At 39.2% G+C, this 20,666-nt stretch overlaps 1 protein-coding gene across 1 annotated transcript in view; it reads right to left on the minus strand.

The window, feature by feature from the left end:
• Nucleotides 1-2,766: 2,766 nt before the first annotated feature.
• RRAGD (Ras related GTP binding D) overlaps nucleotides 2,767-20,666 on the minus strand; it is a 41,264-nt gene continuing 23,364 nt past the window's right edge. The window contains exons 4-7 of the mRNA XM_043591931.1: nucleotides 19,686-19,800; nucleotides 18,324-18,466; nucleotides 13,392-13,540; nucleotides 2,767-5,588 (exon numbers count right to left, since the gene is read on the minus strand). Coding sequence (XP_043447866.1) covers nucleotides 5,437-5,588; nucleotides 13,392-13,540; nucleotides 18,324-18,466; nucleotides 19,686-19,800 — 559 coding nt within the window. The 3' untranslated portion in view covers nucleotides 2,767-5,436. The remainder of the gene's footprint in view (nucleotides 5,589-13,391; nucleotides 13,541-18,323; nucleotides 18,467-19,685; nucleotides 19,801-20,666) is intronic.

Raw genomic sequence — 20,666 nt, forward strand, 5'->3', positions numbered from 1 at the left:
TAATAAAATCTTTTTTAAAAGTAATATTTATAAGTGTGAGTATGTGATAGTTTGCAATGTGAATTATATTTATTGTGGCTCACAAGTTTAAAATGGATTCCATAAAGGGTCAACTCCTACAGTTCTATAAAGTGCTTTATTTTCTATTATTAAAATCCTTGCATCTCCAGAATCTGCCATTTAGATATTTTATTAAGAACACCTGAATAGGTGTTCGTAGGGGCGCCTGGGTGGCTCAGTTCGTTGAGCATCTGACTTCGGCTTAGGTCATGATCTCATGGTTCGTGGGTTTGAGACCCCGTGTCAGGCTCTGTGCTGACAGCTCAGAGCCTGGAGCTTCAGATTCTGCGTCTCCCTCTCCCTCTGCCCCTCCCCTGCTCTCACTCTCTCTCTCTCAAAAATGAATACACATTAAAAAGTTTAAAAAAAAAAAAAGGAACATATAAAAAGTGTCATATCAGTAACTGTTGAATGAAAAACAATTATCATTTCCCTCAGAAAATGACTGACAAAGAAAAGAATCAAAACTCACGGATCCTCTTATTTACCATGCACTGTATGGGCATTCTGGTTCGGTTCTGTTGAGGGAAAATGAGCCACGGCTGAAGAGGGAAGTAAAAACCTGGGAAGCAGGTTCTTGCAAACTGTATTGAGGAGTATGACTGAGATCTATAATGGAGAGCTACGAGGGGTGTTAAGCAAGGGAGTGATGTGGTCAGAACTGTGGTGTAGAACAGTCACTCTGGGTCTTGTGTGGAGAATGGATGGATGAGGTGGAGAGACGTTAGTTGAGAGGTTATTAAGATCCAGAGAGAGGAGATGGTGATCTAAAGCAGGATAATGGCAAAAGAGACGGAGAGAATAGATTGAATAGAAGTTTGTAAGGCTGCTGGTTAAGGGTCAGACTCTCAGTTTTGGCTCAGGTCATGATCTCACAGTTTCTAGGGTTTGAGCCCTGCATCGGGTTCTGTGCTGACGGTGCAGAGCCTGCTTGGGATTCTCTTTTTCTCCCTCTCTTTCTGTCCCTCCCTTGCTCATGCTGTCTCTGTCTCAAAATAAATAAACTTAAAAAAAAAAAAAAAAACTTTAAAAAAAAAAAAGCTTGTAAGGCTGAGATGAAAGAACTGGGTGGTTGAAAGGGTGAACAGGAAGGAAGAGCCAAGAAGGAGGCCTACATTTCTGGCAGGCACCACAGGGAGTATAGTCCTACCACCATAGAAAGAGGAGATTTAGCAAGAAGGAAGCAAGTTCAATTTTTGGACATGTTAGATTTAAGGGTCCCCTAATAGAAGATGGCAGCAAAAGTATGCTAATGGCAATTTTAAATATAGGTCTGCATCTCAAGAAAAGGTTAGGGTTGAAAAGTATCTTTTTGAATTTTAATCCAGATCAGTGTTTTGTTTTCTATAAATATGGTTACACATATTAAAAATGAAGTAAAAGGTTAAATACAGCTAAGCTCAAAGGCTTATTCTCTCTTGGTTTTCTCAGAATTTTATATACTTCGGTTTCTTAGAAGACCAAAAGTCTGGACAAGGTATTTGAATTCTCTTCTGACATTTAAACACTATCTGTTAATATGATTTTCGGCAGTAGAGTTATTTAATGGATTAGGAAGAAAAACGCATAATCTTGAAGTACATTTAGAGCTGCTCATATTGGTTCTCGCGTAAGAAAAGGTGGTTTTTTTTTTAATATCCCAGCATTTTAGCCTTCATAAGTCCACGCAGCAGTAAATCCTAAACTTCAAGTCCCCATCTTCAGATTTGTGAAGGGAGGCTACTTAAAGGGACATGTGGTCTGGCTGCTTAGAGCAGTATTGAGAGGGTGGACTCTCCAGGCAGACTGCGGCCCTTCTGTCTTACTACTTATATGATCTTGACCAAGGGATTTCATCCCTCTACCCTCAGTTGCCTCATCTGTAAGATAGTGATAATAGTACCCCCTCTTGGGTTTATGAAGATAACTTACATAAAAGCACTTATGAAATATTGTGTGCACTCAATCATGTTATCAGTAAGTAACTCTGTTCAAGACAATTTTCTTTCTCCTAAACTCAACATCACCACTGATAAAAAACCATAGAAAAATATTATCTTAGGTCAGGTTTTCCAACCAGAAACAGAATTTCATATATAAGATGTAACATCTAAAGGCTAGTCTTTTCTGGGAACTCTTAGGTATCTGTCAAAGTCATCACAGAGTGGAATCTTACTAAGCAAGGCAGAATCGATAAGGTGGACTGTTTGGAAAAGAATTCCCAGGTAGCTAGGGACTAGGGCCAGAGAAGCAAGAATTAATATCTGAAGTTTACTGAAAAACCAGTTCTACATTCCAAACAGTCATGTTCCCATCAAAAATATGGATAAGGGTGTTCACAATATAAAAATAAAAGTGTAAATCCAATGTAAGTAGAGTAGTTTACCTTCATTTCCATAAAATAGAAATTAATCAGGACAAACATTTTACTAAAGGGACCCGGCAGGGCCAGTGAAGCAATGATACTCCTGTATGGGATAAAACCACACAAGTAGGAAGGACCATACCTACGCTTCACCAAGAGAATATTCTGCTCCCAGAATGATTAGTTATGAATATGCTTGAAATAAAATGAGAGCCTTCCCAAATCATGAGCATGACACATGCTTTTCAATTGGCTGTTAACATTCTTGAAAGCAACGGTTTACCAATAATTACAAATGATGTACGGCTTAAAGTAAAACATAATACGATGCTTGATTACAAATTACAACCAGTCTATAGAAGTTAAATGCATACCATACTTTAATAATCAAGACAGTTTAGCCATTTTTCTGGAGTATGTCTCAAACAGAGTTAGCATATAACCCGTATTTAACAATATTGCTGAGTTTTTAGTCATTTTATATTTAAGGGTCCAAAATATATTATGTTCACAAAATAACACTGTGAATGCCAACCAGTTTTTTACTTATTCCTTCAGAAACACTCTACCCTGGTCATACACACTAATTTTTATCACTAAAAATAACCAAAGGTGGTAATTCAGTCTCACCTCTACACAGAAGTTCTAATTGCCCCAGAAACCTGTAGGTCAAGTTCTCAACCCTTGAAAAGGAGCAAAAATGTTCCAGGCCATCACCGTAGCCATGTATTTGGGCTTTGTATTTATAGCATTAGATTTGAGACCTAAATATGGTCATACGCATCGCAGTAACCCAAGTTCCATATCAGAAATAAAATGTGAAAGGAATCAAAGAGATTTGATTAATTCCAATAGCACAGACTTCAAAAATTGAACTCTTAGACATAACTCCTACATCTGTCTTTAACTAAGAGGTCATTACCATGCTTACAGGTTTGAGGCAGTAATCTATGGATTAGTGTGTGATTAATCAAAGAGTGCACTTACTACCATGAACTTGGGTCCTATGCCATAGGATTATTTTTGCTTTCTCCAAAAGAACCATTTGCTCCTGAAGTAATAGACTTTTAAGGCACATTTTAACAAAAACCCATCATATACCCAGCTTAAAAATGGAAGCTCCTCCTGGTTACAACAATATATATATATAGCTAAGTAATGTGTGATTTACCAGATAGGCAAGTGTCTCTACTTTTAGGATAAAGTCACATTAGAAAAGTGATTCTTTATTTGCTTAATCAAAAAGAAACATTGTGTAAAAAATATTAGAGCATTAAATTTATAAGAATAACCCATATGTACCAAGCCTGTTGGCAAAGATCCAAAGATCCAACAGGATATAGGTCTAGAAATTAAGGAAAAGGCTCCTTTGGAACCCTGGGCTTCTACTGACCCAGGTTTCTGAGCAGGAATCATGAGGAAGGGAGTTGGGCGCCTTAATGATTTTTGGAAATTTCCTTCCAAAATGCACAGACCCTTGGGAGGACTCAAATCTTAAACCACAATCAGTCTTGCATTTGCAGTTAGCAGCCTCAAAGGAATAGGATTTGGGGAGTAAAGGAGAGAGGATGGAAGGAAGCTACAGATGGAAGTGAGATAGTTTCAAGGGCAAGTAACTTTAGAAACTTGGTACATTTTGCTAGGACCAGCTTTGATTTCCTCAGGAGTCTCTGCTTAAAAATAAATAAATAAATAAAATTATTTTCTAATACCCACAAGTAGCTTTAGGGCACTGACCCTGGGGATGGACATAGAATTACCTACTTGGAATGGTCTGGGGTGAGGGGTGATTAGTAAGTCTCTTAACATCCTGATAGTCTAAGGTAAGTGGAAGTGGAAGAATTTCATGGAGACCAAGACATAGCTAACTGTAACGCCTCCTCTTCCCACTGATCGTTAGGGGTTTGCAGGATGGCTTTTCAGCTGTGCAGAGTGTGCTGCTAGCAAGCTGAGCTCTAGTTCAGTCCTAAGGTGGGAACAGGCAGAGTCCACAAGGCACACGATCACAGATGAGCAGGAGGCTCAGTGGCGACAAACATGCTCACCAGGATTATGCTCTCCGCTCAAGTTCTGGGACATTCCCTGCGGTCATGATCCTCAACAAATGTTTTAAATGTTGCACAACAACAGGCCCATTGCTCAGGGCCGAACATACAGAATTGTATATATATTTTTAAATCTGTAGGTACCAATCACCTACAATTGGGAAACCATGTGGCCTCTGATGTTACTTTGACCAATCTCCAGTGATTGGCACCATTTTGGAAATCTGGTCCCGAAGGTTCTAAAGAACAGTAATGCAGCAAAAAGGAACGACCTCTCTGTATAAAATGATTATGGAGATGTGTGTTGAGGTATAGAGCTCTGTAAAAACTGTTGAGTCGGGAAGTACTGCCCCAGCTATAGAAATTTTTAGGTAAGTTTGGTGCTAACAGTATTCTACAAAACTCCCGTTTATACCAGTGATAAACAGGAGACAGTTCTTATTGCTCCTGGAGCTTGCTGCCCCAATCTGTTCCAGCTCCACTGAAAAATGATTTTTCTCGACAATTGTTAGCAAAGATTCCCAAAGTGATTAAAAAAAAAAAGTCATTGCCAGTGCATTGCTTTTTGATTTCTGATTGCCATATAGATCTGAACTACACTACAGTATGCATGTCCTTGACACCAAGTACAGAAAAAAGCTTAGAAAAGTTGTTTTATCAAAGTTCAAAGAAAAAAAAAAACATGAAAAAGAGCAAAATATATACAGTTCCTGGCAGTCCTCACACAGGAGTTTCTGACCACAGACCATAAAAGTTTACATTTGTGTAACGAAATTACAGATTTTACTTCATTGTTAAAATACAAGTTTTGGCTTCAAAGTGCTCACTTTATTTAAAAAAGAGAAGATCAAGAGGGTTGCAGGAATTTTTCTTTTCTTACACCAAATACATCATGTGTCCCATATCCTTTTTCCTTTTCCTTTAGTGCAACACAGCTCAGTGGCCTCACTGGAAGGTCTGGCTTAAAAAGATACTCCTGAAACTTCACTACAGCAGCACATTAGGGGTCCCATTGGGGGTGGCTCCTTTTTTCTTCTGTAGCCGATTCTGAACTTTTCGTGATTTCACCATCTTCATTCTCACCTCAAAAACTTCATGGATGGCCTTCCGGAAGCAATGAAAATTATAGTCAATAAGCCCTGGAGAAGAAGAAAACAAAAATATTTAGAAATGTCTCATGGAGCACCTGGGTGGCTCAGCTGGTTAAGCATCTGACTCTTGATTTCAGCTCAGGTCATGATCTCAAGGTCTTGAGTTTAAGCCCAGCATTGGGCTCAGCACTGGGCGTGAAGCCTACTTGAAATAAAAAGAAAAGAAAATTTTTAAAAAGACACTTAGAAACAATCTCCTCTTTTCATGTCTGCTGTGGCCAAGACAAACAACTAGGGGGAGGCAAAAGAGCAGCCATAACAGAAGGTTCACAGACTTCCTGAGGAGCTCTGCAGCTGGGCTTCAGGAATTGCAGGCACGATTTTGCAAATGGACATGTTTTCCTAAGGAAAGGTTCCAGAGATGGGGCACCTGGATGGCTCAGTCAGTTGAGTGACTGACTCTTGATTTCAGCTCAGGTCATGATCCTGGGGTCATGAGATCGGGTCCCGAGTCTAGCTCTGTGCTGAGGGTGGAGCCTGCTTGGGATTCTCTATCTCTTTCCCTCTGTTCCTCTCCCTCACTCATGCTCTCTCTCTCTCTCTCTAAAAAAAAAAAAAAGTTTCCAGATGATAGACCACATTTCCACAGTGTCTATGATCCACAACATTTGAAGAACCAACTAAAGTGCACATTTTTCTGACATGTCAGAATTCAAAATTTCTTACAATTAAGACATATCTTCCATGAAATGTTTATTACTTTTCCCCAAAGGGGATTATTAAATTGACTCTGAGTGGAGGCAGACCCTGACTTGAAGTATGGCTGAGATCTCAAAGCTTTAGGATCAATGATTCAATTGATCGATATTTACCAAATATCTATTATCTTTAAGCCATAGTCATAAGCCCTGGGGAAAGCAAAGTCCTAAGTTTAGAGTGGTAACAGTCACCTCCGGTCAATTCTAAGCTCACAAGTTCAACAATCAATGACACTCGAGTTTTTTCAATACTAAGTAAATTTTAAATGCAAAAAAAGTAAGGGAGAATCTTTTTGTGTTTTCTGAAATTATCGGTACAAGAATAGAATAAAAGATAATCCAAAGTCTTGAGTGCATTCTTCATCATCACTAATGTGTAAAAGTGTTGAGAGCAACATTATGTTTATACCAATTAGGATAAGGCAGTTGGTTCTATTCACTATCTTTAACTGTATTGAAATAACTAGCCCAGTGGTTATTTCCATCCACTCAGGTGATACTTCCAAAGCCCAAACCCAAAATAAAAGAATTGGGATTCCAGCCAAGGAGTGAAATTCTTCCAAATAGTCGTAGTGCACTGGAGCAAACACCATCTCAGCTCCCAGGAGCTGGAAACCCTCTCAGAGGCGCCCTCTGGTGCTTCTGCAGCGTTAGTGACCACACTGCAATAAAACCTCCGAGTGATCTCCCTCAAGACAATTACCAGAATAAAGGGATAAGTAATAATAAATAAATAAGTCCAGGGGTGCCTGGCTGGCTCAGTCGGTAGAGCATGCGACTCCTGATCTCGGTTGTGAGTATGAGACCCATGTTGGGTGTAGAGATTACTTAAAAATAAAATCTTAAAAAAGAAAAAAGTAGCTCTTTTCTGCCTGAGGCTTTCTTTAGTACCACAGAACTTCCTCAACCGCACACAGACAGGTACCAGAGATATGGGAATGAACGTTTTAAGGGTACTCCTCAAACAGAGGGGCCTGGGGGAAGGTGGATAAATGTTTCAGTCTTCCATACTCAACTGGGGTGATCTGAATTTGTTCCACACAGCTTCTCAGAGATTCTCCTATTGGGAGTGAGCATAATACTGCTCATTGACACCACTCTGGGGGGCTTTTCTACCTTCCCAACTCATTTCCCCACTTCCTCAGTTTGGTTTTTGGGACCATTTTTCATATAAAGCATGTAATTAAAAGAAAATAGGGGCACCTGGCTGGTTCAATCAGTAGAGTATCCGAGTCTCGATCTCAGGGTCATAAATTCAAGCCCCACACTGGGTGTGAAGAATAAAAGAAATAAATTTCAAATATAAAGGAAAATAAACAAGGAGCAAATAAATGATTTTATTTTGTGGGAATTTGGATACAAGATGTGAGAACAACCTCAAAATTCTTTGCCTATACAGTAAAACCTTGGCTTGTGAGCATAATTCATTCCACAAGCATGCTTGTAATTCAAAGCACCTGTATATCGAAACAAATTCAAGAACTACTGCCTCAGTTGTGATCATGTGAGGTTCGGCATCACATACTACTTATATTGCAAGACATAGCTCGTTTATCAAGTTAAAAATTACTAGAAATGTTTGCTCGTCTTGCAGAACACTTGTAGAACAAGTTACTTGCAATCCAAGGTTTTACTGTATATGGAACCAACTTATGGAAGAAAGCTTAGCTAAAAAAAAAACTGGCTCAATGAGAATTCAACTTGCAGAAATATTCTATTGGGGTGCCAGAAATATTCTATTCAGTCGGTTAAGCATCCGACTCTTGATCTTGGCTCAGGCCATTATCTCACAGTTTATGAGATTGAGCCCTGAGTCAGGCTCTGTGCAGACAGTATGGAGCCTGCTTGGGATTCTCTCTCCCTCTCTCTCTCTGTTCCTCCCCACTTGCACTCTCTCTCAAAATAAATAAATAAACATTTTAAACAAACAAAAAAGAAATATTCTATTGATAGTTCCTGAAAAATCTTAACTTAATTCATCTTTGCAATTTAAAATGTTAACAGTATCTTGCTGCATTTGAAGTTTTAAAAGTAGAAATTCACAAGGCACCTGGGCAGCTCAGTTGGTTGAATGTCAACTCCTGATTTAGGCTTAGGTCATGATCTCAATATCGATTGTGAGCTCAGCATGGATTCTCTCTCTTCCTCCCTCTCTGTCCCTCCCCTGCTCGTGTTCTCTCTCAAAATAAATACATAAACATTAAAAGAAAAAAAAAAAAGATCCACATGATAAACTCCTGCTTAAATTTACTTCCATAACCATACATGGATGTTAAAATTAATGGGCAAAAGTGTGAGGAGGAACAAAATTTACATAGTTTTAAAGTATTTATTAACTAGAAAGGGAAAGACAGGAACTTTCCAGTGGAAAAACCTGGCAGACATTGCCTTAACTAAATCAAGGTCAGCATCACCAGTAATAAGACTTATCAACATCATGAACCACTTGATATGATACACTGAGAAGGACACATTCTTGCCTAAGTGCATAATCTTGTTCCAACTGTGTGGAAACAATAGACAAATCCAATTTGAGGAACATTCTACAAAATAATTGATCGGTACTCTTCAGAAGTGTCAAGGTCATGAAAGATGAAGAACTGTCACAGATTGGAGGAGACTTGGAAGAATAACCAGTAAATCAATTTGGGATCCTAAAACAGAAAAAGGGTATTTTTGGAAAAATGGCGCAATCTGAATAAGGTCTACAGTTTCATTAATAGTATTATACCAATGGTAATTTCCTACTTTTCTTTAAAAAAACTTTTTTAAATGTTTAGTTTTGAGAGTGAGAGAGACAGAGTGTGGGTGGGGGAGGGGCACAGAGAGAGAGGGAGACACAGCATCTGAAGCAGGCTCCAGGCTCTGAACTGTCAGCACAGAGCCCGATGCAAGGCTCGAACTCACAAACCATGAGATCATGACCTGAGCTGAAGTTGGATGCCCAAATGACTGAGCCACCCAGGCGCCCCTCCTACTTTTCATACTGTAGTATATAGTATGTAAGATGTTAACATTTGGAAAATTGGATGAGGAATATGTGTAAACCATGTACTATTTTTGCAACTTTTCTGTTAAGTCTAAAATCAGTTCAAAATAAACAAGCTCGGGGCGCCTGGGTGGCGCAGTCGGTTAAGCGTCCGACTTCAGCCAGGTCACGATCTCGCGGTCCGAGAGTTCGAGCCCCGCGTCAGGCTCTGGGCTGATGGCTCAGAGCCTGGAGCCTGTTTCGGATTCTGTGCCTCCCTCTCTCTCTGCCCCTCCCCCGTTCATGCTCTGTCTCTCTCTGTCGCAAAAATAAATAAACGTTGAAAAAAAAAATTAAAAAAAAAAAAAAACAAGCTCTCCAGGTTGACACTAATGTACCCTAAATTTTAGGACCTGCCGCTAGCCTAGATTGTTTTGGGGCTCTAGTTGTACTATTTGCATTACTTTTCTTTTATTTAGCTTCCAAAATCAACATGAAGTATTAATCACCAAATATAAATTCTGAAAATATCTTTAACCAAGGAAATATATGTATAATGGTTTAAAACACAATACGCACAGAGGCGCCTGGGGGCTCAGTTGGTTAAGCACCCAACTCTTGCCTTCAGCTCAGGTCATGATCTCACGGATCATGGGTCCGAGCCTTGTGTCATCAGCTCCCCGCTGACAGTCTGACAGTGCAGGGTCTGCTTGAGATTCTCTCTCTCACTCTCTGCCCCTTCCCCTTCTCTCTCTCTCTCTCCCTTAAAATAAATAAATTTGGGGTGACTGGGTGGCGCAGTCGGTTAAGCGTCCGACTTCAGCCAGGTCACGATCTCGCGGTCCGGGAGTTCAAGCCCCGCGTCAGGCTCTGGGCTGATGGCTCAGAGCCTGGAGCCTGTTTCTGATTCTGTGTCTCCCTCTCTCTCTGCCCCTCCCCCGTTCATGCTCTGTCTCTCTCTGTCCCACAAATAAATAAACGTTGAAAAAAAAATTAAAAAAAATAAATAAATAAAATAAATAAATTAAACAGAACTTATTCTATGTAGGGACAAGCCCAGGAATCTTAGCTCTGACTTGCCATACACTGGTAGTATGACTTTGAGAGAAAGTCACTCCTAGTTCCTGGGTCTGGGTAGAATCATCTATAATTGAGAGAATGAAATAAGGTATGGTCCTGTCCATGTTCAAAATTCCACGAATCTATTATATAACCTGCTCTTACTTTTAGCAAGATAAAAATAAGGAATAAAAGATTAACACTACTTCATTAAAAGTTTTGAAAGCCAAGGACCCAAAAGGCAATTTGGTTGATAACAGTCAGTAAATACAGGAAAAACCTACAACTTCACCAAGAAGCAAGGAAATGTAATTGAAATGATACTAAGTTTTTAATAATCAAAAAGAGGTTTTTTTTAATAAAGAGCACAAGTAGGGGGAAAGGGCCCGAGAGAGAGAGAGAGAGAGAGAGAGAGAGAGAGAGAGAGAGAATCTCAAGCAGGATCCGCGCCAGTGCAGAGCCTGACATGGGACTCAATCCCACGACCCTGGGATCATGACCTAAGCCGAAACCAAGAGTCAGACACTCAACTGACTGAGCCATGCAGGCACCCCAATAATCAAATTTTTTAATGCTAATACCCAATATTAATAGGAATATAGCAAAATGGATATTCTCTTATATTCTCTTATATTATTCTCTTCTTATTCTCTTATATATACACTTATATTCTCTTAATAGCGTAAGCCCATAAAATCTTTCAGAAGGACATTTTGGCAATATGTATCAGAAGCCACCAAAACACAGGGTGCCTGGGTGGCTCAGTCAGTTAAGTGTCCAACTCTGGCTCAGGTCATGATCTCACGGTTCATGAGTTCAAGCCCCGCATCAGGCTTTGTGCTGACAGCTCAGGGCCTGAAGCCTGTTTGGGGGTCTGTCTCCCTCTCTCTCTGCCCCTTCCCTGCTCACACTCTGTCTCTCCCTCTCTCAAAAATAAATAAAACATTAAAAAAAAAAAAAAAAAAGAAGCCACCAAAACTTGTCTACCCTACCCTTTGACCTAATTCCATTTGCTGAAGTTTTTCCTGATAGCCAAGATGTACACAAATATTTAGTGCAAAAAAAGGTCATCAGAGATTACTCACAACATTAAAATCTAGAAACAATACAAATTTTGAACAATAAAAGAAGCTAACATAATCATTGAAATGACGTGACAAAAAAGATTTAGTGAATTAGAGGTCTGTAATAAATTCAGTAAAGGTTATGAAGTAGTATTTATCGTATCATTCCATATAGATAGAGACATAGCTATAGATGAAAATGTCTGAAACGTTATAAAGAAAATGTTGAGAGTGATCTCTGAGGAGCTTATCAATAATTATTTCTTTTTTGCTTATTTGTTACTTCTAAGTTTTCTAACTGAATCTATTTTGTAATAAAAAGAGACAATAAGGGGCACCTTGCTGGTTTAGTGGGAAGGGCATGGGAATCTTGATCTCAGGGTCATGAGTTCAAGCCCCATGCTGGGTGTAGAGATTACTTAAACAAATAAATATTTTAAAAAAGAAACAATAGGGGTGCCTGGGTGGCTCAGTCGGTTAAGCGTCCAACTTTGGCTCAGGTCATGATCTCGCGGTCCGTGAGTTCGAGCCCCACATCAGGCTCTGTGCTGACAGCTCAGAGCTCAGAGCCTAGAGCCTGTTTCAGATTCTGTGTCTCCCTCTCTCTGACCCTCCCCCGTTCATTCTCTGTCTCTCTCTGTCTCAAAAATAAATAAACGTTAAAAAAAAAAAATCTAAATTGTGTTTTTATGCTTAATGAATTAGGAAAATTTTCATGATATAAATGAGTAAAGACAATACGATATAAAACTATATAAACAATATAGCCCCACTTTTGTCAAAAGGAAAGAAGGGATGAGGGAGGGAGGTGGGGAGAAAGAAAATCTCAGAAACTTAACATGGGGATTTAGCTCTAGATGGTGAAATTGAATGGTTTTATTTTGTTCTTTATATTTTCCCAAAGTTTCAAAGTATTTTTATAATGAACATGTGTTGTTTATAAAGAAAAAAAAAGGCATTTTAGTAAATGTTACTATTGGCACTCTGTTGGGAATTTTTTTACCCTAAAAAAAATTGGTAAATCATGCCCTAGTTGCTAGCAAAAATCCCTAGTGTGTCAGTAAGCTGGTATTTCCCAGTTTAAACAGTAGCGGGGGGAATAAGTATCTCTGTGAGTTTAGTTGCTTTGGTTTTATTTTTATTTATTTACTCATTTACATTCACATATAATATGTATTTGTATATACTTACATTATGTCATATTTATCATTTACTCATATATTATTTGTTTTTCTTTTACTTATTGGTGACTCTATTGAGCATATTCATGTCTTCCCTTTTCAGAATCATGATGCCAGCCCTGTGTTTTGAGGACTCTTTAAAGAATGTGCAGAGGCTGGGGTACCTGGGTGGCTTAATTGGTTAAGTGTCCGACTTCGGCTCAGGTCCTGATCTTGTGGTTTACAGGTTCAAGCCCCATGTGAAGCTCTGTGCTGACAGCTCAGAGCCTGGAGCCTGCTTCAGATTCTGTGTCTCCCTCTCTCTCTGCTCCTTCCCTAGCTCTCACTCTGTCTCTCTCTCTTAAAAGTAAATAGACATTTAAAAAAAAATTTTTTTAATAATGTACAAAGGCTGAACAGAAGTTAAATACTATCTAACTTTAATGTTGTACAAATCCCCTCCTTTACACAGGGATCTCAAGGGGTCACATGGTCCCTAACACCATGCAGTAGAGTGGACCAAGAGGGAGGCCACTGGGGCCCTCCCTGAGAAGGGACTTTACAGTCTGGCAACAAGGCTTCAGCCAGCTTCACTCCCAGAAAAGCAAAAGCTCCTGGGAGGATGGTCTGGTGCCACCTCCTCCTCTGGCAGCTGCGTCACTAGAGGGCAGGCTGGCTCACAGATCCCAAAAGCCTGACTGAGCTGGGTAGGAGCCAAGGGGGCCTGGTGACTAAAGCCTGGAAGCTTCCACAGGCATGCTGCTAACGGCCCACATTCAATGAGCAGAAGTAATAGGAGTCCGAAGTGAAATATTTCATTTAAATCACACACACAAAATTACCTTTTCTTTCAAAGCTTTCCTCTCTGACAAAGCAAACAAGAGCCAGGAACTTTGTCACCTCCTTTAAATAAAGAACTGTTGTGTTATTCAGCTTTATAATGGCTGTTGATTCCTTGTCATAGGGGGTTCCTGCTCCATCTTCTTTGAGGCTGAATAGGGACAGAAACCAGAACATATTTGACTATTGAGAAAAACTACAAACTGTAACCCAGCAACAGAGACCAGCTTTAACACACAGAATGATAATCGTAATGAAAAGTTGTTTACAACTACAGTGCCTTACAGCAAAAGTCTCAGAAACACACAATCACAAGAATGTACACGGTGTATGACAGTCCCTTCCTGCTGACACAATGAGTGGCTGTTGGGGAAGGTGGGCAACTCTTCAGGCACCTGAGGTACACAAGTGAGGGATGAAAGTTAGCTCTTCTCGCCTCCATAGCCCAGGGGGCTTCTTGTTTTCTTCTGACAGAACAACCAGGCTGTCAAAAGCATGGTCTCATGAAAGACCAAGAAGGGCTGAATGACGGTTCCAAATTACAGAAGCCTAGGGAGACACAACAGCCAAGGACTGGCTTAGAGCCTGAATCAGGAGAAAGAATTGCTATAAAAGACAGATTTGGAACCACTGGTTAAGATTTGAATACAGACAATATATTAGATAATGCATTAATGTAGCCATGCTAAATATGCTTAATTTGATAAACTGTGGTCTTATAAAAGAATGTCTGTTTTTTGGAGAGATAAACACCCAATTATGTAGGATCAAAGAATCATGATGTCTGCAATTCACTTTCAAATGGTTTAGCAAAAACAAATCAACAACTGTATTAGAAAAAGAAAGAGCCAATATGGGAAATTGGTAAAAATTGGTGAATCCCAGGGAAGGGTACGTAGGAGTTCACTGGACTATCTTTGCACATCTTCTGTAGGGTTGAATTTTTTTCAAAATAAAACGTTAAATAAGTATACTGGTCTATTTAAGAAAGTGTGGCCTGCAGACACAGATGACTTGGGTTTGAATCCTAGTCCACTTATTATGGGAACTGGGGCAATGTGAGTAGCTTCTTTGAGCCTCAATTTTCTTATCTGTATCCTAACAGAAATTACCTCAAAGTTTCCCAACGCGATGAAATAATAGATACACAGCACTGAGCACAGTGCTGAAAACATGTAAAATGCACAATGAATGTTAACTATTGTGTTAACTTTTATTACTAGTATCGCCTTGAATGATCAAAACTGGACCCTCTGAAGACACTAATGTAATCAGAGTTATGATTTCTTTCCTCAGAGGCAAAAGAGCACTTCCCTGCACCTTTTCTGCAACTGTGTGTGTATGCATGCATGTATGTATTTTTGCTTCCCAAATTAATGAATAATTGACCAGAAATGATTAACTAGAATTGTGCTAGACTTTATTAATTCAACATAATAACTCAGCTGGTGCTAAACCAATCCCTTTGCATTATAAGAGCCAGCTTTTACTATGTGACAGGCACCATTCTTAGCTTTTACCAGGAACTATCTATTGTCTGGCCTAAGAATCCTCTAAGCCAGGTATTGAGAGGAAATAGGATAATTTGGTCAAAGCTGACGATGGGGGTGGAGCCAGGACTCAAACTAATGTAATTTCAGAGTTAATGCTTTTAATCTCATAAATATCACAAGGAAGTAGCGTGCCAAACCAGATTAAATGAGAAGCATGAATTGTAGAGTATTTCAAAGGAAATGCAAGCTTTTAGTTTTGAGAGTATTTTAAACCGGCACATATATGCATGGCTACTTAAAAGTAAATTGTGGAAGGTAGTTTTTTTTAAAAAAAGGATTCAACTCACTGTAATCTACCAAAACGTGAAAGAAAAATCTTTAAGAAGTGTTGGACCTCTGATGTTCAAAACGCTTTATCAGAATTCTTAACTTCCTTTGTACCATTTTTAGCTGCTGTGTTTCTATACTGTATTTCCCTTACTAATGAGGAATGTTCTGAGAACAATAAACTGAAACACTGGACGTTTTTCACCCAGTGAAGAAGACTGCATGTAAAACTTCCAAGTAAATATAACAGTAAACGGACACCAGGCGCTGTTTGCCAACAGCACTTAGTAACACAAGAAAATTCTTAGATGATAATGTTAAATGAACAAAGCAGGATATATATATAAAATAACATATACAAAGTGACCACATCATCCTAAAAATTACACAGAGAAATAAGAATAAAATATATGAAAATGTTAATAGTGACTGTCTCTAGAGGATGAGGTTATTTTAATTTTAATTTTATTCCTTATGCTTTACATATTTTCTACAATGAGCATGGATTACATTCATAATCAGAAAAAAATAAACATTAAACAAATTGGAAAAACAAAAAAGATCCAAAAAATAACAGGTAAAAATTGGTGAAGCATTACAACTGCAACAGCTATCTATTTTCTACCACTCAAGTTTCTAGCCACAAAGCAATGAAAACACAGGACGATGTAACATATTATAAAGTGTGCATGCGTGTATGCGTGTGTGTGTGTGTGTGTGTGTGTGTGCGTGTATATTTGGTGAACAGAAGCTCAGCAGATTCCTGAGCAGACTAAGTGAGGCACCAGGTCACCTGCCTCTGGCCCTGCTGGTCTCCAAGGAGCAGCTGGGAACTGGCAGTCTGCTTCCTTGGCTGCTGCCAGTTAACTGGGCTGGCTCCTTGTGGCTCCAACAAGCACCAAGGAAACTCCAGAGCCCACGCCCGATTTGTGACCCAGGTTCTCAGGAACACTGCACTCCACCTCAGAAAAACAATCTGACTCCTCCCGATTCCGCCTGCCTCGTGTTTGTTTTAGCTGGGTGAAAGGAACTCTGATTAACATCATTTACATGAACAGCTTACCACTTACACCCAATTACCATATGGCACAATAATGATTATGCATATCATTAAATATGTGCCAGATTAATTGTGTTTATTGTATTTGATTACCACAGCAATCTAGACTGTAATCAGGGTATATTCAGTTTCCATGACTATTTCAAGGTCATCCACTTGTAGCTGAAAAACAATAGAATGCTGTAGAGCAGTAATCTTGGGCAGCAAGGTCTATTTCTGAAGCCAGATGGCAGTGTTTAATAATAATACTAAAAAGGCAATAAACTTGGGAAATAAGGTCTGTTTCTAAAGCCAGATGGCAATGTATTATAATAATAACAATAACAACAATAATAATAATGGAAGCTACCTTTATCCAGGGTCTACCAGGTAAAGCCTAATGATACTTCATCCTCACCACAGTCTTGTAAGGATCACTTTCCCTATTTCAGAATGGAAGGGACCGTGCATGCATGTGTGTATAACAGAGAGAATCTGAACTGAGGGGGGCAAAGGATTTTCAGATAGTGGAAAAGAAAAATGGGAAGACTGAGACCCTCACAAAGGCTGAAGGAGGCTGTGTGAGGCAGGTGACAGCTGGTGAGTAAAAAGGAAGATGAACACGAGCTTTACCTCATCAATGATTGGATAAGCATGTAAGATCCAATATAAATCAACGGCAACAACTTGATATCTTAAGACAGACAAACTAATTCATATCCATTCACTGTATATAACACCCATTCAGGAAATATAAAGTCATGTGGAAATGTTTCTATGTCTGGTACCACAATCAGTTTTCCCCACTCCTGGTTTACTTTATATTATTCTAAATGTACAGCAAGTTCTGTTTTCTAAGAATCTAAGACCATAATAATAAACAGGTAATATTGTTTGCTTGGTTTTATAATTCTCTGCTGCTCATAAAAAAGACAAAGTGTGTTAAAGAGAATCTAGAAGTTATTTCCTATAATGAAGAAGGTAATAGAAGTGTTGTTAATAAGAGATATGTATTCAGAGTTCTAGGATCTTAGTCTCTCCCAAGTGTATATGACATTATGATATGATGACAGATCAGTAGAAGAACCAGGAATCAGTTAGACTTAAGTTCAAATTCTAGTCCTATCTTTTATTGACAGTGTGAGCAGGGGTTAGAAACTTAACCACTCTGAACCTCAGTTTCCCCATCTGTGAAATGGGGATAGTAATTCCCATTTCCCTATTCCCATGGAATAGCAGGGAATTAATGATATAACGTAATATGTTTATTAGCAGAATACCAGGCATTTACTCAATAATTTTTTTATTATTGCATGCTAAATGGTATATTTATAGATCTCAGTTATTTAAAACAAAAGTATTAAAATCAAATAAGTAAATGCAAATGTTACAAAGGTTGTGAAAGGTTTCATTTTCTAATCTTAAGTATGGCTTGATCATAGCCTTTAGGAATATTTTTCGTACCCAGGGGCACCTGGGTGGCTCAGGCAGTTAAGCATCCAACTTCAACTCAGGTCATAATCTCACAAGTTCATGAGTTCCAGCCCTGCATTGGGCTCTCTACTGTCAGCAGAGAGCTGACTTAAGCGTCTGACTTCGGCTCAGGTCATGATCTCGCAGTTCGTGTGTTCCAGCCCTGCGTCGGGCTCTGTGCTGACAGCTCAGAGCCTGGAGCCTGCTTCGGATTCTGTGCCTTCCTCTCCCTCTGACCCTCCCTACTCACGCTCTGTCTCTCTCTCTCTCTCTCTCTCTCTCTCTCTCTCTCTCTCTCAAAAATAAATAAACATTAAAAAAATTTTTTGGGGGCGCCTGGGTGGCGCAGTCGGTTAAGCGTCCAACTTCAGCCAGGTCACGATCTCGCGGTCCGGGAGTTCGAGCCCCACGTCGGGCTCTGGGCTGATGGCTGGGAGCCTGGAGCCTGTTTCCGATTCTGTGTCTCCCTCTCTCTCTGCCCCTCCCCCGTTCATGCTCTGTCTCTCTCTGTCCCAAAAATAAATAAACGTTGAAAAAAAAAATTTTTTTTTTAATTTTTTATTGAAAAAAAGGATAATAAAAAGAAAGAATATTTTACTTACCCATAAATACAAGAGATGTCAATAACCACATCGATCATATCACAGCAGAGTTCATAGGTTTGCATATCCACTGGGGTACTATCAGTTGCAATATAAATTTTACTGACCACATCAAAGAGAAATGCCTTTTCAATTCCAGAATTCTGAAACAAAAAGAAGATGCTATCTTAAAGGTACAGCTGATTTCAGAACATGTCATTGTTACATAAAAAAATTATATGCCATCCTCAGTGTAAAATATAAATGAGCAAAGATTAATTTGCTAAAATTTTGTTCTTTTTTATTACAATTTAAACTTCACATAGGGACACCTGGGTGGCTCAGCAGGCTAAGTGTCTGACTTCGGCTCCAGTCATGATTTCACGGCTCAAGCATTTGAGCCCCACATCGGGCTCTCTGCTGTCAGTGCAGAGCCTGCTTCAGTTCCTGTCCCCCTCTCTCTTTGGCCCTCCCCAGCCTGTGCTTTCTTGGTCTCAAAAATAAATAAAAACATCAAAAGAAAACAAAAAAATTTTTAATAAAAAATTTAAAAACCTCGCATAAACCTTTATAATGGATTTGCATATGAAATGGAAAGTTCTTGTTTTTCATAAATTATTTACTTTAGGTAAACAAACTGGGCAGTGTTTCCTGGCTCTTAGAGATGTACCTGCAGTTAGGAAAAGGCAAGTAAAAACACTAATTTTACTGACTGTATATTTTAAATAAATTTTAAAAAGCTAAACAAACTCACCACTATACAGTGACAGAGTAAATATGCATACAGCCATCACATCTGACTCAACTGAACAGAAGAGCTTGCCTAGAGCTGCCAGTTTATAGGACTCATTCAGCCAGCACATCATCCACAGTGTTAAACATACACAAATATTTAAAACAATATATCTTTTCTTTCTAATGTTTATTTATTTTTGTGAGAGAGAGTGTGCACAGGGGAGGGGGCACAGAGAGAAGGGGACAGGGGATCTGGAGAGCCTGATGTGGGACTGGAACTTACGAACCGGGAGATCAAGACCTGAGCCAAAGTCGGAAGCTTAACCCACTGAGCCACCCAGGCACACCATCACCAAAACCACCCTTAATGTTCCTTACATCTGGTAGGGCTCTATCAACACTGAATGACTGCCTACAACTTGAATAAACACTGTATCAGTGAAGTACAGGAATCGTTTGGGGAGTTAAATTTTAAAGACTATGAAACAGTTATTTAGTAGTAATCTTCCAAAGTAATATTTCAGTGACCTTGCAATGTTGTGAGAGCAAGCAAAAATAAGACTGTTTTCACTTCAAAAATAAGACTGTTTGCAATGTTAGTCTAAAATTCTGCAAATGATTCTACAAGGATGATAATTATGTACTTACTGAGATAAAGATGTTTAGCAAATTCTCCAGGGTGGGGAGCTGTGGAATCAGTTTCTGAACCACTTTGCTAAAAGCTTCAAATATTGAGTGATCATATATGCTTGTCAAATAGAAGCTGAAAGAGAAAATATTTCATCACATTTTCCTTTTGACTAGGGAATGGATGGCTGAGGCCATGTCATGACACCAGTACCCAGCCCTCTGTATCTAAGTCCATACACACACATTCTAGCCCCCTGTAGAATTCAATATGAACTCGGTAAAAAAGTGAACATGTCTTAACAAGGCATTCCTCCCCAACTCCCAAAAAGCAAGAATTATACCCATTTTTCTACTGACTGGCTGGACTGGAAAGCTTAAAAATGCAGTGGTATGTGCTGTATGAGCTTTCTTAGTTCTCCAAGATTCCACACCAGATCATCTTTACAAACACCTGTTAGGTTAGTAACAGCTACATTATTGATATTGAAGCATCTAATTTTTTCATTTTCCAATTTGCAAATTGAATGATGCATATACCTCCCCATAAAAAATTAATACAGGGGCACCTGACTGGCCAGGTGGTGGAGGATGTGACTCTTGATCTCAGGGTTTTAAGTTTGAGCCCCACATTGGGTATGGAAATTACTTAAAAATAAAATCTTAAAAAAACAACTAATAGAGAAATGATTTTCCTCTGTACTTCTATTTGAAGTGTTTTCAGAGTTCTCTTTTACTTGTGCATATAGATACTATCATATTCATCACAAACTGTAAACTTCGGCATTGATTAACTTCCTGGATTATGTTCTTGAGTTTTATCTAGTGTTTTTCACAAGTGGGAAAAACATTAGGTTTGACTATTCGCTTAAAAAACAAAAACAAAGGTCGGGGGGGCGCCAGGATGGCTCAGTCAGTTAAGTGTCCGACTTCGGCTCAGGTCATGATCTCATAGTTCACTGGTTTGAGCCCCGCGCCGGGCTCTGTGCTGAGAGCTCAGAG

This window comes from Prionailurus bengalensis, chromosome B2, assembly GCF_016509475.1.
Source record: "Prionailurus bengalensis isolate Pbe53 chromosome B2, Fcat_Pben_1.1_paternal_pri, whole genome shotgun sequence".
NCBI classification, from domain to species: Eukaryota; Metazoa; Chordata; class Mammalia; order Carnivora; family Felidae; genus Prionailurus; species Prionailurus bengalensis.